Here is a 19,542-nt window from a genome sequence, read left to right as displayed (position 1 = left end):
TTTTGTTGATTAAAAATAATTTAAATCCATAATTAACTAATAATAACTATATTTTTATATAATTATCAAGAGTGTCTGATGTATAAATAATCTTACTGATTGCATTAAAACTCAAAAATTAAAATAAATAAATAAATTATCATTCTATATGATTTTTTATACATGTATATTAGATAATTTTGTTTAATAAGTGATTCAATCAACCTATATCCGACATGGGTTGACCTTGATAAAGAGTTAATATCAGTTAAGCTAGATTAATTAGTGAAAAAAATATACTTCAACAAAAAAATTAAAAAAATTGAAGCTTGGAAGGTGCAATGCAACCCCACCTATAATAAGTATCCTAAATCTTCTTTCATGGTGTGTGTGGGGAGCATAAAATCAATACAACCCTTCTCTCTCTCTCTCTCTCTCTCTGAAGAAGGGAAGCAATGAGGACCAGTTGAAGAAGAACTTGTTTATTCTTTATTCATTTTCATAATTATATTTATAAAAAAAAAAAGGTGTGAGAAGAGAAGAAGAAACTCAAAAAAAAATATCAAACACCTTTGTCTCTTTTCTGTTCTGTTTAGTACTTCACTTCACTTCTCTGTTCTGTTCTGTTTTTGTGAATAATAATAGAGACATGAAGAAGGTATATTCACATTGCAATAATCATCATCATCAGAAACAATTCAACACAAGAACAAGAGCAAGACAACACAATCATCATTCTCATTCTCATTCTCATTCTCAATACCAAAACATTAGACTACAAAATCTGCTACTTCTACATTCTTTGCTTCTTATCATTGTTACTCCAGCATTGTGCAATGTTCACCAACCATTATTGAACTTGAAGTCTAATAACCAAACTCTAAGATCAAATCTTGAGTTACTCAAGCTGAGAAGGATTAGAGCACACTTGGCCAAGATCAATAAACCTGCTCTCAAAACAATTCAGGTACTTGTCTTTTTTTTTTCTTTTTCTTATAACATGTTTTTGGTTTGGTTTTTTGTGTCTTGGTTTTGACCAAAGCTGGTTTTGTTTTCTTGTGTTGTAGAGTCCAGATGGTGATTTGATTGATTGTGTTTTGTCTCATCAACAACCAGCTTTTGACCATCCTAACCTTAGAGGTCAGAGACCATTGGTAATGTCATCATCTTGATTTCCATGCTTTGATTTGATTTGATTTTATAGTTCTTACATTCTCATGATTATGGAAATTTCTATTCCTGTTCCCTTCATGATTTAAGGTTCAGCAATAATATAAGAAAATTTTTAAATATTCTTGGAATATAGAGTGTTCGTATTCTAGTAATTTTAGCTGTTAATTTTAATTAATATATATTTTTTATAATTAAAATCATCAGTTAAAATTATTAAAATATTGATATTCTAAAAGCATTTGAAATTTTTTTAGTAATATATTATGTCATTGTTTAATTCATGCAGTCAACGTCAAACTCAGCTTGAGATTTGACTTTGTCTTTTTTTTTTTCTAGGATCTGCCGGAGAGGCCGAAGGGATACAAGAACAAGAACAATGAAAAAATCGGAATGAAAAGCTTTCAACTATGGAGTGATTCTGGTGAAGAATGCCCTAATGGAACTATTCCAATTAGAAGAACAAAAGAGGAAGATGTTCTAAGAGCAAGTTCCATTAGAAGATTTGGAAAAAAACATGTAAGGAGAGACTCAACCGGTAACGGCCACGAGGTTAGTTATTCGAATTTTATTATCAGAACTAATTTATCTCGAAAAATTACAACAAGATTAGTTTTAAAATTGGTAGTTGAAAGTTATTAAATGAAAATTTAGTCAAATCAGTCAAATTATCTAACAATTCTCAGGTATCCAATTTTAACTTTACCTGAAATCGACTGCACTTGAGTTTCTATTTAATTTTATTCTAGAAACTCAAATTAGAGACTATTATGAAAGAGATTAATTTATTTATCATTTTTGTAATTTGAATAATTGATGTCAATCAAATTTAAACCCTATGTATTCTTCTAGAAAAGAATAGCACTACTTTTTCTGTATTTATCATCAATATGAGAGACAATGAAGGGACACCACTATTAAAAGGTTGTCCTCTTATATGCACCTTAAAGCCATATCAAAATCATCACCAAAATGAAGATCCTCTCTTTGTATCTATATTGGTTACATATTTATTAGATGAATTTAATTATGATATAATGCGTTTAATTGTATATCGAAAATAATTATATTTTTTATTGGCTATATAAATTGTTATTCAAAAAAATAAACACAATTAAATATTTTACATTGTCAATATATCAAAATTAAAATTTTTTTTAGCAAGAACTCAAGAAAAAAATAAATTACACTAATCTTCACTAATTAGTATAATATTTATAAATGTGATCAGTGTCATATTTTATAAAATACATAAATACTAAATATTATATATTTTTATAAATACAATTCAATATTTTTTATATATAAAAAAAGGGTAAGATAGAGTAATTGTAATTTATGAATATGTTAATTTGAATAATGCAGCATGCAGTTGTTTTTGTGAATGGAGATAAATATTATGGAGCAAAAGCAAACATAAATGTATGGACACCAAGAGTTACAGATCAATATGAATTCAGTTTGTCACAGATTTGGGTTATTGCTGGCTCCTTTGGTTTTGATCTTAATACTATAGAAGCTGGTTGGCAGGTACACATTTATTTCAATAAATTTAATTTTGATACATTATTAATATAAAATAATTTTATACATACATTAAATCACGTAAATATAATATCAATAAAATTTTATATTGACGGTCTAAATAATCATATAAAAAACGAATGTAATTTATTGGATGACTATGTAAAAGATTTTACAGTATTAATGGATTAAAATTAAATTTTATTTGAATATACTTTTATACATGATATCTTTCTATTTATAAAAATGTATATTAATCTTCTTCATAATCTAATAATAAGTGTAATAGAGATATAGTCATTCATATTGCTTCTTTCTATTGGCTTAAACTTTTAGGATGAGTAATTTTATGATATGGTATCTTAAGGATGAATAATTTCATGATATGGTATCAAAGTTCTATATCATTTGGAGAATTCCAAAGTTGAAAAAAGAGTAGCATAAAATAAATAAAAAGAAAAAATATATATATAAAAAATTAAACAAATATAAAAGAGGTTCTATCAATTTAAACTTTTAAGATAAGTAATTTAACAACAAATTTAGAATTATTATTTATTATTGATCATTGTGGCTGAAACAACCATAATAACACTTTCAGGTAAGTCCAGAATTATATGGAGACAGCAATCCTAGGTTCTTCACTTATTGGACAGTAAGTATTATTGCTAAGCCAATTTTTTATTTTTATCTTCCTATTTATTTATTTATTTATTTTTCAAACCCCCAATAATTTTCTTCTCTTTATTATCTCACATAATAATTATAATGAAAATGTAGACAGATGCATATCAAGCAACTGGGTGCTACAATTTGTTGTGTTCTGGATTTATCCAAACTAACAATAGGATAGCAATAGGTGCAGCAATCTCACCAAGATCTACATATAATAGCAAACAATTTGATATTGGCCTAATGGTTTGGAAGGTGAGCATAATTTCTTGGTTAAATTCTTAATTACTTTAGATATATCAATAATTAATTTAAAAAAATATTTTTTGAACATTTCAATATTAAATTATTATTTTATAGATTTAATTACTCTATTATTAGTCTTTATAATTTTACCAAATTTTTAATTAAATTTCTATACTAATATTTTTTATTTTAATTTAGTCTCTAGTTACAACAAACGTTAAAAAATATTTACATGCATTGAATTCAGAATTTTTTTTAACGTCTGCTGTGATTAAAAACTAAATTAAAATAAAAAATTTGGTATAAAAAATTAATTAAAAAATATATATAAGAACTTAATTGTAAATTTGATCAAACAATAAAACCTAATAAAGTAATTAACTCTATTTTCTATCACTAGATCTTGTGTTTTTTAAATGTTCAAGTAATAACATTACTTAATTAATTTTTAATATCTAGATGTTATACTAGTAAAATAATAAAAGTAAACAAACTTTAATTTTAGTTTGACCCACAAAACTTTAATGCATGTCGAAGATTGATTTTATATATGCTTGAATTCAGAATTTTGATTCAATCCAACATCAATTAAGGAGAAAAGAGTTATTGACCCTTTTAAAAATGTTAGTATTTTTTAAATAATATAGTACACATACCATGTTCTGACAAAAAGTTTAAACCTTAAACAATGACCGTCACCATTATCCAGTTCCAGTGATATACATTAGAAACTAAGAAAAAAAATTGTAAATACATAATAAAAAATATAAATTTATTTTATTTAATATTCATTAATTCTAATAATAATTAATGAATATTAAACCAGATAAATTTAAACTATTTTTTTACTAATTTTTTATTAAATATTTTTGATAATCTATTTACTACTTTTATTTTTCCTAACTTGTAAATACATAATAAAAAAATATAAATTTATTTTATTTAATATTAATTAATTTTAACAATAATTAATAAATATCAAATAAGATAAATTTAGACTGTTTTTGACTAATTTTTTTATACTAAATATTTTTGATAATCTATTTACTATTTTTATTTTCCCTAACTTTTTGCATATTTCTATATGTTATTGAAATGGAAGATTCATTTTGTAACCTTAATGGGGTCGACCATCCATGTCTTTTGCTTTTTTAGTTTTCTTTATTAAAGCAATAGTTCATGCTTTTCTTTGCTTTTCTTATGGTCTTTGCTGTAACTGGCTTCCCAAAAAAGCTATAAAACTTGACCAATGATTCTTCTTTTTCTCATCATTTATACTTTTTACTATCCTTATGTTTCATTAATATTATTTTAATTAATATATCTTGGATCAATTTTACTCTTTTTATTGTTAACGAGTTATAATTCAAATGACATAATTTTTTCATATTTATCTAGAGGTCGCGGGTTCAAGTCTCACTCTTAACTTTTAAAAAAAATTATATTCTTTTTACTACTCATGATAAATAAATAAATTAATAATAAGTATTTAGCATTTTCTTTACTTAGTAATTATGAAAATTATTATAAATATAACTTAACAAAATTAAGTTTTGTTTTATCAATAATGACAAACAACCATCTTAAAGTAAGACACTTTACCAAAAAAGGAAAAACAAATTGAACATTGTTAATAGAATTCATGGCAACTCATGAAGTATAGAAACAATGCAAGCAATACAAATCATTAAATTAATCTATCTAAATAAAATATCACAATAGGCTAAAGGGAAGAGAAAAAGTAATTAATAATTTTGCATTATCCTATTTTTGTTTCTATTAGTGCTAAATGAAGTATACAAATTTTTAAAATATACTAAATACCAATCACTAAATCAGCAAGTATATTTATGTATTAATTCACACATTTCTCCAACTAAATAATCAAACTTGTATATAGTAATATAATAAAAAACGTCCCTAAATTTATAATTTAAAGACACATAATTCTCTGACTAATTAAAAAATACAAAAATATTTCTTATTTTTTAAATACGAAACATTTAAGTCTTTCTGTCCAAAATATATAAAGACAAATAGGTTCCCAAAGGGGTTAGATGTCTCACGTTTTAGAAAATGAGAAATGTTTTTGTATTTTCAATTAGTCGATGACTTATTTGCCTTTGAGATTAAAGGTCAGAGACCTATTTGTCGTTTTCTCTAAAATTTATGAGATTCCAAATACATATTTCTATATGCTGTAACCGATTAGTGACCGACTTTTGGTGTACAATTAACATGTTTAAATTAAATAACCCTCTATGTGTGTGTGTAGGATCCAAGACATGGACACTGGTGGCTGGAATTTGGTTCAGGATTATTAGTAGGTTACTGGCCAGCAACCATGTTTAGCCACTTAAGAAGCCATGCAAGCATGGTTCAATTTGGTGGAGAAATTGTGAACTCTCGTTCAAGGGGTTACCACACTGGAACTCAGATGGGGAGTGGCCACTTTGCTGGTGAAGGTTTTAGAAAAGCAGCATATTTTAGGAACTTGCAAATTGTTGATTGGGACAACAACTTGCTACCTCTCTCAAACATTCACCAATTAGCAGATCATTCTAATTGCTATGACATTAGGCAAGGAAGCAACAATGTTTGGGGACATTACTTTTATTATGGAGGTCCCGGACGAAATGTCCGATGTCCTTGAAACATATACAAATGTCGAATTTATATGCATTCACACCGCGTTTGGTAATTGTCCTGTGACATAATACGTAGACGTTGAAACAGTAGAAATAGAGAAAAAGATGGAGACGCATATACAGTTGTCTTCATGTACAGTCGATAATTGAAAATCGTCAAATGAAAATTTAGTATCAATCTCACATGAAGACAACTGTATATGAGTTTTTCTTCCTAGAGAAAATTTGTTCTTTTCTTAAATATGTGTATTTCGCAATGCTTCTGTATTATCGCTTTGAGACCGTCGCTAAACGTAGGTTTATATGATAAAATAACTTTACACTATCAAATTATAATGGTTAGTTGCAAATTCTGTAGATTAATTGATAGTGTAAAATTATTTTTGATGGTTTCTCTATGTGTGTGTGTGTCTTTTTTTTTTTTTCTTTTTGTCTCACTTTCTAGGGTTTTACGTTTTTCATGGCATGCTTCACATGCTTTAGTGATAATCTATAGAATAATTAGTTTTGTTTTTATTCTTGACTAACAATTTAATTAGTGACAGTTCAAGTTTGATTTTTCCAATTCTTCCTAGCTGTTACTATTTCTTTGTTTAAAGAGATCTTATCTTAAACATAGTGAATGATGAAATTGAATTTGACTAACATTATGAATTTTCCACATAAAAAAACCAATGCAAATTTTTTATGTATCTAACAGCTGAAAATCATGTGGAGGATCAACAAACAAGTATTATGGAAATATCAAAGACTTGGCTATTCAACCTTCTATGCTATATTCTATTATTATTTTTCAAATTGCATCCCTCTATAAGAGTTGAAAAACTGAAAAGAATATTTTAATGTGTCATAGAAACTACTACTACGAATGTTGCAATGGGAAAGAAAATTTAAAATAATTTTTTTAGGTCAGTGAACCAAGACCAATTAATTGCAACAATTGTTTTCAATCCGATATTGTGCTTTCCAATGAACAAATATGAAGGCATCATGCTATGTATTAGGATATTGGGAAAAACATTTCATAATAATAATAATTTTGTCTTGTTCTGAACTTTGGCTTGATGATAATTTTAAGAACGTGTTTAACATATTATAACAATGTCAAGTCCATTTAGAGACACATATATAGTGCCTATAGATACAGTGACTATCCTAACTATAAAATTTTAGCAACATTTTTTTGAAGTGTTGCTAAAACAAAAGAACATTTTTTATTATTTAATATTATTTTTTATTTTGAAAAATAAAAATAATTAAGTGTTACAAAAATTTTGAAAAAATTAACTTTAATTTTAACAATATTTTTTAAATATTAACTAAAGAAGCATCATTCTCAATCTAAACCAGTAGTAGTAGACTAGTAGTAACACACAACAAAAGGTGAGAGTCAATGTCAGCAATGCATCATTTTATTTACTATTCTTAGATGATTCACACCAGACAAAAAAGAAAGAAATTGACTAGGGTTTATTTACCCAAGAGCTAAGAATTGACACTTCTATGTTTCATGTGTGAGTGACACATGAAGGTCCCCTACCATGCCCTCATTTTCAAAAAGACAAGTGCATATATAAAATAAAAAGTGCTAGTCTACTTCAGTTCAATTCAAATGTTTCAGCTTTTAACCCTAAAAGTTGTTCCTCTCAAATCTCAATTAACAGAAAATTACTAATTCAAGCAAATTTTATGTGTATATCTTTAAAGTTTAATTTTAATGTATAAACAGTGTAAACATTTTACACAGTCGTACAATTACATCCGTTCTTTTGTATCACTATTCACGCGATTAATGTGAAAAGTAGTTATCTTTTATTGATGTGGCATTATGTAATTGGATGCACGTGTAAAACTGCTTTATACTGATAGTGTATCAAAATTAAATTCGTATCTTTGATGCTACAGTGCAAATATTTTAATAATTAATAACAAAACACCAAATGTGTAGGTATCCCTATGAGATATTGGGGTGAGAATCTTACTAACCTTCCTTCAAAATCACACTACTTCAGGAAACACATAATAGGCTTCAACTCCCTAGTTTTCTAGGACTTCACCAAACAACTCTTTTTCTCTTTCTCATTACAGAAACATTGAGAGTTTGACATCAAGGAAGCATTGGTTTCTGAAACATGGGCCACATAAGAAAGCAGGGTAACTCATGAAAGACAAACAAAAACTATTAAGAATTTAAATGTAGCATGAAATGCGGAATAAGCAAGATGGGTCAGTTAAACACAGTAATGAGTATAGATTACTCAAACATGGACAAGTTCCAAAAGGGTCAGTTAAAAATTGTAAGAATGCAGTTGCTGGATCCTACTTCAAGTGCAACCGTAACATCGTTTTCCGTTTAGAACTTCAAAACCATGGCATGTAGAAAGAGGCTAGTGATGCCGATAGGCTCAACGAGTGCTTACAGAAGTTCTTATAGATCGTTGATCAAAGGAGTCCTCGCAACAGTAGTGAGGACTCCGAGAAGAGTGTAGCTTTTGCCCAACCATGGTTTGCAGCTTTCTAAAACGGAAAATCGAACATGGTATTACTTATCAAATATGAACTTTGGAACGCATTGATCATGCCATCATGGTTATATTACAGATGAGTTGATGTAACAGTCACCATGTTCTGCAACAGCATTGTCTATAAATTCAACAAGATCTTCAGGTGTGTAGAACTCAGATGAAGTGTATGCTTTCAAAACAGTGAGATCCGCTATTTCACCAGCCGAAGCGCTCTCGAAATCAAAGGACAAATGAGACTCTTCATGTATCATTGCAAATGTTCTTCCTATATCCATGCACAATTTGCAAAACCTAGGATTTTCAAGTGTTTCTATAATGTCCACAGCGCGATCCTGATTTCCTTTTAGAGCATGCCTGTCTTTCATCTCCAATGCAACCTTCCTTATGGATCCAAGATTCATCAATAAATGCTGAGGTATTGTTGATGAGATTTGAGTGATATTTCCATGTCTTCCATTTATATAACAAAGCAAGACAATGTTGGCCAAGGTGAAGCGTGATATGAAAGTAAAGAAGTCATAAAAGTTCATCCCTGTTTCAAATAATAATAACAACACCACTACTATTAATCATAAAATATATGTCCCTTTATCCGTAATTGAATTATCAGAAATTTCTTTTTCAATGAAATAAATCAATCTTTGAATGATAACTGATTATGCCATTAATACCCGTGTTAGCAGCAAGATTGCGCTGGCAAAGACCTTCGAAATCCTCACATACATCCTTGATGTCTTCTATGTATTCTTTGGCCTCATTGTAGTCCCTCAAAAGTAAATTCCACTATAATAGTACAGAAAATTATGATGCAAATTTAGTCAATTATATATTTCTCTTTAAATTTGACTCCCACACATGTAGTTGATCACATTGCTCAACTTACCACCCATGAAAGGTTATACGCATTGAACCAGTTGTGGTTTATAGATATTGTATCCTCCTGAAATGTTAAGAAATACCATTTAATGATCACATCATCTAAAATATCCTTGATAGGTTCAACTGATGATTCTTGTTTAGAATAAAAAATCTAAGGCATATTCTGTTTCTGCTTTCATGTTCAGTGATTTTGGTATTAGGATTTTGTTAAGAAAACATGATTATATTCTTTTTCCATTTTTCTTCACAAACTTTGAAAATTGAAAAAACCGGGGAAAAAAAAAAGCTAAAAAGAAACCATAATATGCTTCAAAACTCCATCTTTCATAAGCTAGCTATATCGCTGCCTCTACCATGTAATGCAATCGACATCTTTTAAACAGGGGAGTAAACAATGTGAGCTAAGTGATCCCAACAGAAGCATTACTTTATTTGGTCCATAAAAAATTCCAACTTTAAAGGGATTGTAGGAAACGATTTCAAAAGCAAGAGGGTAATTGTATAACATGGATAAACATAAGAAGCTAGGGCATACCAAATTATGAACTTGATGGTACCATCCACTGGGAACAAATATAATTTCACCTGCTTCTTGCATGCATTCTAACCAGATAGCCTGCATACATGGGCAAATTGCTGAAGGCTAATGCAGAAGTTTCTCGGAATAAATAGGATTTACGACAAGATGGAGAGCTAAAATTTACCTTTTTGAAACCAGGAAATTTTGAGTCAGATACTTCATCAAAGATATTATATACACAATTTTTCATATTCCTAAATAAAAGTTGAAAGCAACTTAGCTCGGACAACTATGTACAAAACAATTCATAAAGTATTTTGAAACAACAACCAAGCGTTGTCTCATTGGGATCAATGTCTTCTGAAACAACATCATTAGTTTGTATTTGGCAAAAGAAATGCATTCATACCTGTCAAATACAAGATGATGTTGGGAAGGATCTAGAAAAAGCCATCTCTTTTTTCCGCAAACATTTGCCGACCAGCTATATGACCGGAAAACATCGGCATGAAGAGGAGTCCAAGATCCTGCGAGAAGAATAAAAAGCTAGAGGTTAATAGTGGTAAGATTAGTACATAATCATCTGACATTAGTTGCTACTAGACCAATCAAACCTTTAACTCCCATGTATACAAAACGATAGTCAGAGCAACATATTTCGTTATTTTCTTGGTATGTGTCAGAATCAGTATGCATTCTGTAGTTGTCAAGATACAGGTTAAGCCAATCATCACAAAAGAACATTGGAGTTTTATAAGCTACATATTCTGGATACTCCTGCCAGAGAGAGAAAAGACGAAACCAGTGAGGAAAATGTCATCTGCAAAAGCAAGAATATATAACACCTAAAAGCTCTGAGCCTCTGAATCTGATGTAAGGAGAGGATTCTCCATGCCAATAAGACAAATAGTCACCTGTTAACCTCTGTTTGTTCTTGCTAATGCTGTGTGTTTATTATATAAAGAAGCTACTAGGTCACAGAACACAGATTCACAACTTGATATATAGGAAGGTTGCACTATAAATAAATAGTAAAACAAACAGCCAAAAACTTTATTGACTACAAGTCAAGGAAAGCAACGGTGACAGTCCTATTTAATTGCACCAGAGCCTTAATGAAAAGATACAAAGTGAACGAGAATGATAAACACTTAATTTTTGTCATACAAAATGCATGACGAACCCTGCTGAAAGGCTTCCTTATTTCATTCACTAATCAGAGTCTCATATTGATATATGAATGATGCCATGTTTGAGAATGAGACAACATAAAATACTAACTTTTCTGGAGAGTTTGGTGTCCCCTCAAAAATAGGGTGAGATAAAAAGACTCAAGCATGTATTTCCGAATTTCAATTCAGGTTATTACACAAAGTTTATCTCTAAATTTTTTAGCAGGGACCAAAACCCACACGGTGGAACTTCAATGATGACATGCATATCAGAAACATAGACTAGGCTCCAGCTCCATAGGGCATACCTTTACAAAATGCCAATCCTTCAAATACGGTACAGAGTGACTATTGCTACATTGGACTGCAGAACCTTCAACATCTTGAAGGCAACGTCCTATAAACTCCGAAACCAGCATCTCCTCCCTTTTCTGATCGGTGAACTCTCTTTTGTCACAATCTGCAACCTTCCCTTTGACAAGCACAAACAAATTGACTCATTATTGCTATTCACCAACCTTTTTTTTTCCACTTTAAGGAATCCAATTCAGACCATTTGATATAATCATCCATAATAACTAATCAATAATCAACCATATCTAAGAAACCAAATCTCAAACAACAAAACAAAGCACAAAAGATTATATAGCCATTCACCATTTTTACTTTTAGGAATCAAATTCATTCCATTTTTATTACAATCATTCTTAGTCCTTACTATATTACATCCAACAAAAACTCAAATTCCCAAAAAACACAAAAAAGAAAGCACAACATTACATATTCCCAACTACCAACAGAAACTCCTCTTGCTACCCAATTACAATCAGCTAATCATTTAATAATCAAGGTAATCAAATTCAAGAGTTCACCTAAACTCCACAAACTTAGATAAAACTTGAATCAACTTTAAAGTAAAAAATAAATAAAATTGGGCACCTAATATTAGCTCAAGGGTTTGAATTTGAAAACATTGCACTGAACAAGAGAAGCAATGGATAATGTACCTGAACTTTGGAATCCCCAAAATTTGTGGAGAAAAATTGAAAATTGGGGTGGCCAAGAGGGGTGACCCAATCAACTGAAGCTCTCCAATTGTGATGTTCCGAGAATCCATTGAGCAACAAAGGTTTGTTTTTTTGCATGAATCTCTCCACAAATTCACTGTAACTCAAATTCTTCCAATTCACCTTCTCAATCTCACCCTTTTTTATGTTCATCTTTCCTATCAAACAATTCAATTCACACAATCAAATATCAATTTCACAACCTGCTTCTTTCAGCTGGTAAACTAAAAATTTTATTTTTATTTTTAGGTCAATTTTCGGAGAAGAAGATGATTTTTTTTTTAGTCTGGTTTCAGAAAATTGGGCCATGAAAATTTAAAAACAGGCCTAGCCTGATAAGAAGATTAAGAATATTTTTTCTTGGTAAAAATCAAAAGTAATGAGATCTTATGGAAAATTATATTATATTTTATGTAAAGTTAATTTTAATAGAGAAAAATAAGTAATGTTAGTTTAGGAAGAAAATTTTTAAATCCTTATTTCCTTAATGTCAAAGATATTCAATACTTTTTGTTAAAGACTTCTGATTTTTATAAAGAAGAAATTGTAATATTTAAAATATATTAAAATTTAGTGAATATAATTAGGATTTGTTTGGGTGTCATTTTTAAAAGATATTTTTTTAAATGATATTTTTTTAAAAGATTTTTTACAAAAGTTAAAGTGATTTTATGTTTAGATATTTTATATAAAAAAAATCTTTTTATTTATTAAATTATATTTGGATAAAATAAGATGAAAATATTTTTTTAAAAATGCGAAGCTCATATGACAAAAGGCAGAAATGGAAGTATATATAGCTGGATTTAGGATAATCAACTTCTTTGATTGGTGGAATTCAATAGTGAGTCTTCTAGAATACCAACCAAACGAAGGTAGCAAGCTCCCGCTCACGACGATTCTGATATGGAATATCTGAAAGGAACAAAATCAAAGAGTATTTGAGCAACGAACTACCCTTCAAAAAGGATTGCCACCAACGCTGCCAAACATCACCAAGAAATTCTTGTTGGTCCGCTGCATCTTCAACATTAGCTCCGTCTTCAACTTTTCCATTCTTCTTTAGTTTATTTAATTATCTTATCTCACCTGTGAGTGAAACACCTTGGAGAACCCTTTTCTTTCTTTTGTTGGCTTATGTCCTTCACTTTGGACAATATTTGTTTATTCCTCTTCAAATGAATAAAATAAATTGGATGCCTTTAAAAAAGAAAAAGAACAAACACTTAGTATGAGAAATATAAATCTCAGACTTTGTCTTTGATAAAAAAAGTATTTTTTGAACTTTGGTAGACCAGATGAAAAGATGCCATTTCAGGCCAAGATGATATCCGTACGACATTTATTAGAAATTATGTATTTGAATCAAAGTTTGATAAAATTACTAATCGGTTTAACTTGGTCTGGTTTAATTTGAGTGTTAAAATTGCAAACCGGTTCAACTCCCTAATTAATAATTATAATATGTGGTAAGTTTGAGTGTTCCAATGACAATTTTGTAATTTTAAAATTAAAATTCCATTTTTGATATTGCTTTTACTCTTGAGAAGGGATCTTTGAAATCGAAGGTCACGTCGGTTAGAGTTTTGGAGTTTCTCGCCGGCAATTTTCAATCCAAACGGTGGAAGCGTGCAAGTAGAAATGCTAGGCTTATTATTGTAGCAGCTCGTGAAGCTTCTGAACGACGGAGCTGAGGAGCTTAATGGTGTCATTTTGTCACTTTTGGCTTCGGTTTCGATGTCTCAGTCAGCGAAAGCCGAGCTTTTCCGTTCGAAAATTTTCAAGACAGTTTCAAAGACATTGCAAAGCACCGCCTCCATCAATTTCATGGCGGGAAAGTGCCTGAGAGTGCTAACAGTGGTGGCGACATGTGCTGATGGTAAGACAGCGATGAACAGAGATATTTCGTGTGCTGCGGTAGTGGTGAAGAGACTGGCGAAGGCAGGAAAAGCAGCAACCGAATACGTGATGGCAGTGCTAAGGATAGAACCGAAACGGTGGCACAATAATGCAAAGATCACTTGAGAATGTGTGCCTGGATTTGATTATGGTTATTGAAAAATTTTTACCGCACACTATGCAATGTAACTAGTGATTAGGGAGTCAAACACTCCTGCCAAATGTCAAGCTTTGGTTGGATAGTCAATACTTAGCTACCTTTAGTTATAGGATACATGGCCACCACAGAAGCCACCTTTTAAGAAATACAACATATTGTCATGGTGATCTCTTTACATATGAGGTGGTGATTTTTAGTTCAATGAACAGAGCTTCTTGCTGAATGTTCTTAAGGATATTCTCTCAAACGGAAATGTTTTGTATCATAAATTGTAGGAATATGAAGACAAATTAACAGTGGTGAAGATTGATCATGATGCGAACCCTAGGCTAATCGAAAAATACAAAGTTTATGGCCTACCAACATTGATCCTCTTTAAGAATGGGCAGGAAGTTCCAGAAAGCATGAGAGAAGGTGCAATCACCAAAGTTAAACTTAAAGACTATGTGGATGCTTTATTGGAATCAATCTCAGTTTCGTAGACACGAGTCAAAATTCTGTTTCCCTCTCTCAGTTTGCCGGATTTCTACATTCTTGAGTCAATTGTGTAACATAACTTGCAAATACAGGATGTTTTGTTTAAGTAAATTTGTGACTTTCTATCCCTTTTTGGGTTTTCCTTTGTTGTTTGATTCAGGTGTATAAATTTCTTCTCCTTTGACTGAAGTGTAATTGATAATTTTGTTAAACAATCAAGAGGCTTAATGTAATAAGGGTTGTAAAATTTGATGTTATTACAAAATTTTATTCCACAAAATTAGAAGCCTTAAATGAGTAATTCAGAACTCTATCTGCAGCACCACCAGGATCCCCAGCACTGCTTCTTCTCTGCATGAATGAAAATGATGTTTATACAAAGTTATAAACAATTGTGGAAGTAGCAAATAATTCAATATATTAGAAATGTAACTATATATAACTCACTTCAATGTTAATAAAGCAGAGTAATAGATTGAAAAGCAAAAATGGTATGGCATAAAGGTAATTGAAGTATTACAGTAATCATTGTTCCAAAAGAGAAAAACCCAAATATTTAAAATAAAGATCTTATAGGACATGAACAAAGGCCATGCTATAGTATCTTAATCTCAAGGAAGCTTAAAAATAGACAAATTCATAGGGAAAACGAACTTCTAAATTATTGGACTAATATTACAAACATAATGGCAGCATCTTTCACAGCTAATGGCTGTCCCTCCTCTAAAAGGTCAAGCAAATGTTTGATGGCTCCAGACTTTCCAATGATGTGCTTGTTGGAGTCAAGAGCCGATAATGTGAAAATGGCTGCTGCGGCATTACTCCTTGTTTGAATTGTTCCGGATTTCAAGGCATCAATGAGAAGAGCAATGACAGTTGGATCCTCTCCAAATACTTTCTTATTATCGTCATGAATCGAGAGATTTAGAATAGTTGTAATCAAGTCCTCATGGAGATCGGGGTGAACATGAGCCGTATTAGGCGATAATGGACTGAGCAACTGCGGAATCACACTCCCCAAAGAGGGTTCTAAAGGAAGGCATTCTTTTTGTTAGGAGGCGAAGCTCTCTTGCAGCTTCTTTCCGATCAGGGACAGACAATGATAGCTTATGAAGTAATGAATCCAAGTGGTCTCTATCCGCATTACTTACTACTTGGTTGATGTCCTGAACCGGCTTTGGCATCTCAATTGCATGCTCTTTACACCACTGCGCAATCATGTCCCAGACCAAGTAACTTGGAGTAAGATTAGTGTGAGAAAGGACTTGTTGGGTTTGAGGGCATGTTCTGTGCCCTTCATCCAACTACCTCTGAATGTATGTCCGATTATAAGTCTGCATTTGGCAACAACACATCAATGAATGAAAACACCACCCCAGACTTCTACTCTCTTGTTACAACTATTGGAAAGCTCAGCCTCAGAGCCATTATTCTCCCAATGCACACAATAACCTAGTCTCAATCTATGAACAAATCCAAACAAGAACTAAACATGCAGCCAGTGCACCCCAAAAAAAATATGAAATTGATCTCACTAATGGATCAAAACTCAAGGAATGAGTTGAAAAGGGATGATTTTGATTCCAAGGCACAATCCATAATTCTGTATTACGTCAATAATTGGAACCACTCTGTTCTATTTACCATTAGCAGATAAAAATAAATAAATTTACCAACAAATAAAATAAAAAATACAGAACAATTGGGTTGTCGGAGAGGCGAGGAACATGTGGAAGCGGTTAGATGCCTAAAAAGGAAGAACATAAAAAAAATAAAAATAAAACAACGTGAAGAGAAAAAAAAAAGTAAATAAAATTGAAGGGGAAAGGAGGAAAGTCATCGAAGGATGAGGGAGATGCTCTCTTCAAATCCCTAAGAGTCGATAGAGTGGCGATGGCGTCTTCAGCGTGGCGCGTGGTGTAGTCGTCATCCTCCACGATGGCCTTCACCAGCCCCCTCAGCTTCTCCTTCAATTCCGCCGCTTGTGTAAAAGGAAGGATGTTTCAGGAGCCATCAATATGCTGAAGGAGATGCGTGCTTGTGGGCATGAACCGTGGATAAAACATTTAATGGATTCTCGCTTCCTCCCTGTCATTTTGTTTTTTTTTTTCCGAAATTCATCCCTGATCGCTACTTTTGCCTATTTGTGAACCGATCCCATGTTTCTCATTAATTTACTTCGTTACCTGGTCCATTAAGGATCAGAAAATACTTTTCCTACCAAAAAAACGTCCTTCCTTTATATACTTTAACAATTTCATCAAGTTGATATTGTCTATATTTAGTTCAAAGATAAAATCATTGATGGCCATAGTAAAATCAGATGTTCTACTTTTTTCAGAAGCCTATTCTATGTGATGATGGTAAGAATCCATCAGATTTCCATTCTTGAGTCAGAACCATCAGAGTTTGAATATATCTCGGTTGGCTGGTCCCAAATGATTGCGGAATCTCACAAAGTACCGATCTACATGGCAATGCAGAATTTGAATATATTTTATTTTTTTATTAAAAGTTAACAAATACACTAAATAAATGAAAAATAAATCTAGCTTAAACATTGAACACCCTTAAATATCTATTATTCATACCTGTTTGATTAAATTAATTACCTCTTTATTTCACACCATCGTTCCTGAAATCTGAACCTTCTTTTTACCCTCATTTCTTTACCACATGTGTTGAGAAGAACTTAATGGCCAAAAAGTAAACTTGGACAAATAATCAATCTTCTTTAATAAGAACACACCAATTCCAGTCCGAGACCATTTGGCGAAGATTCTCCTTGTCCCTCGTGTTGGCAATCAAAAAAATATTTGGGTTTACCGGCAGTGGTTCAGAGATTAAAGAAAGTAACATTTAACTACATTAAAGATAGGGTGTGTCAGAAATTTAGCCATTGGAAGAGGGCTCTATTGACGCGAGGCGGTGGCAACCGCGATACCATATACACACTAAGTTGCTTCAAGTTACCGGAGACACTAATTGAAGAGATTCAGATAGCTATACTCCAGTTTTGGTTGGGGCAGAAAAGATCAGAAAACAGGATGCAGTAAATCGGATGGAAGATTTCTTGCAGACCAAAAATGCAAGGGGGACTAAACTTTAAAGATTTGAAAGCTTTTAATCTTGCCATGCTCGCAAAGTAAGGTTGGAGGTTAATTTCCAGACTTACTTCTCTCATCAATAAAGTGTTATAGAGCAAATATTATAGATATTCAAGCTTCCTAAGAGCAGAGGTTGGTAATAACTCATCATGGGGTTGGAAGAGTATTATCGAGGGAAGAAAGGTGCTAGAAAAAAGGTATACTATGAGAAGTAGGAAGGAAATTTAACATCAGAGAAGACTCATGGGTGAAGGATTATGGTTTAATTACTCCTACTACTACCACGACAATGACTGCTAATATAGAATGGGTTTCACAATTACAGCATTCAAACAGAACATGGAACCAAAATTTAATTCAGTCCAATTTCAATCCAGAAATAGCTACAGCAATAATCAACACTCCAATTCATGAGACAGAGGATAGAGTTACCTGGATGCTGGAGAAAGGGGGCGGCTTCACTGTGGCTTCAAGATACAAATTAGCCTTTAACTTCTACCACCCACCAACTGAATACCTGCCAGAACAATGCAAAAGAAAGGACTTATGAGGAGCATATGAAAAATTAATTGTCAACCGAAAATAAAAAATTTGCTCTGAAAACTGATGCACGAAGGACTCCTTGTGAAATCAAGGTTGAACGCCCGAATACAATCCATCGAACCCTGGTGCCCAAAATGTAATCGGTCACAAGAAAGCGTTTTTTATTGTTTCTGGGAGTGCCCAAATGTGACTGAAGCTTGGAAATGTTCAAATCTGCCATGCAGATTCAAGCTCGAGAACCATGGAAGTGGTGGATTCAGCTGGAAAAAGAATTGAGAATAGAGAAAAATCCGAATGAAAAAAGAGCAGCAAACCTCTTATGGCAAAATCTGGTTAGCAAGAAACGCCTGGGTATTTGAAGGTAAAATCACCCCTTCAAGAACTATGGTGGAGATGGCCAGAAAAAGTGTGCGTGAGAGAATATGAGACCCTTGAATTTTTACTTTACCTTTTCAGTTTCTTTATGCTTAAGTCATTTTATTAAAGTTGGAACTTCCTATTTTCTTTATTATAATTCTGCCTGTAGTCCAAATTGAACCAATTTTCAATAATAAAATTACACAACTTTGATAAAAAAAATGAAAAACAAATCTTTCTTTATTGAGAAAATATTTTTTTATAGACTTTAACAATTTGATCAATATAATATTGTCTATGTTTAATTCAAAAATAAAACCTTTGATGGTCACTTGACCATAGTAAAATCAGAACGGAATAACGAATATAATTGTAATAATATATTATGAAAATTAATTAATTAAAAAATAAATTATTTAGAGAATGAGTTATAAAGTCTCTCGATATTTATTTCAGAGATCGCGATTTCAAATCTAACTTTAGAAAAAAAAAAATTTTAAATTCTTTTTTGAAAAGAAGAAAAAAAAATTCTCAATATATATATATATATATATTAGAAGGAGATCAGATAACTGGTTAACTAGTGAAGTAACATTG

The 19,542-nt window shown here is 31.4% G+C and overlaps 2 protein-coding genes and 1 pseudogene across 4 annotated transcripts; 1 reads left to right on the top strand and 2 right to left on the bottom strand.

The window, feature by feature from the left end:
* Positions 1-383: 383 nt before the first annotated feature.
* On the top strand, positions 384-6,480 carry LOC107463505 (uncharacterized). Its single transcript, XM_016082304.3, has 7 exons — positions 384-946; positions 1,047-1,133; positions 1,489-1,701; positions 2,515-2,679; positions 3,275-3,328; positions 3,454-3,600; positions 5,867-6,480. Exons 1-7 carry the CDS (start codon positions 629-631, stop codon positions 6,242-6,244), a joined length of 1,362 nt encoding a protein of 453 aa, XP_015937790.1. The 5' UTR covers positions 384-628; the 3' UTR covers positions 6,245-6,480.
* A 1,811-nt stretch (positions 6,481-8,291) lies between these two features.
* On the bottom strand, positions 8,292-13,384 carry LOC107463504 (arginine-specific demethylase JMJ20). Of its 3 annotated transcripts, XM_052253048.1 has the most exons (10): positions 13,269-13,384; positions 12,343-12,560; positions 11,644-11,802; positions 10,778-10,940; positions 10,573-10,690; positions 10,348-10,417; positions 10,179-10,259; positions 9,648-9,704; positions 9,436-9,547; positions 8,292-9,296 (listed from the first exon to the last, which is right to left on the bottom strand). In XM_052253048.1, exons 2-10 carry the CDS (start codon positions 12,553-12,555, stop codon positions 8,830-8,832), a joined length of 1,440 nt encoding a protein of 479 aa, XP_052109008.1. In that variant the 5' UTR covers positions 12,556-12,560; positions 13,269-13,384; the 3' UTR covers positions 8,292-8,829. The 3 variants fall into 3 exon arrangements, with proteins under 3 accessions (XP_052109008.1, XP_015937788.1, XP_015937789.1); XM_016082302.3 differs by lacking the exon at positions 13,269-13,384 and having other exon boundaries at positions 12,343-12,638; XM_016082303.3 differs by lacking the exon at positions 13,269-13,384 and having other exon boundaries at positions 11,644-11,807; positions 12,343-12,488.
* Positions 13,385-15,099: 1,715 nt separating this feature from the next.
* On the bottom strand, positions 15,100-16,694 carry LOC107463507 (U-box domain-containing protein 9-like; annotated as a pseudogene).
* Positions 16,695-19,542: the final 2,848 nt, after the last annotated feature.

This window comes from Arachis duranensis, chromosome 8 (assembly GCF_000817695.3).
Source record: "Arachis duranensis cultivar V14167 chromosome 8, aradu.V14167.gnm2.J7QH, whole genome shotgun sequence".
Classification (NCBI taxonomy): domain Eukaryota; kingdom Viridiplantae; phylum Streptophyta; class Magnoliopsida; order Fabales; family Fabaceae; genus Arachis; species Arachis duranensis.
The sequence above is the reverse complement of the archived record's forward strand: the minus strand, read 5'-3'. Positions and strand labels throughout refer to the sequence as shown.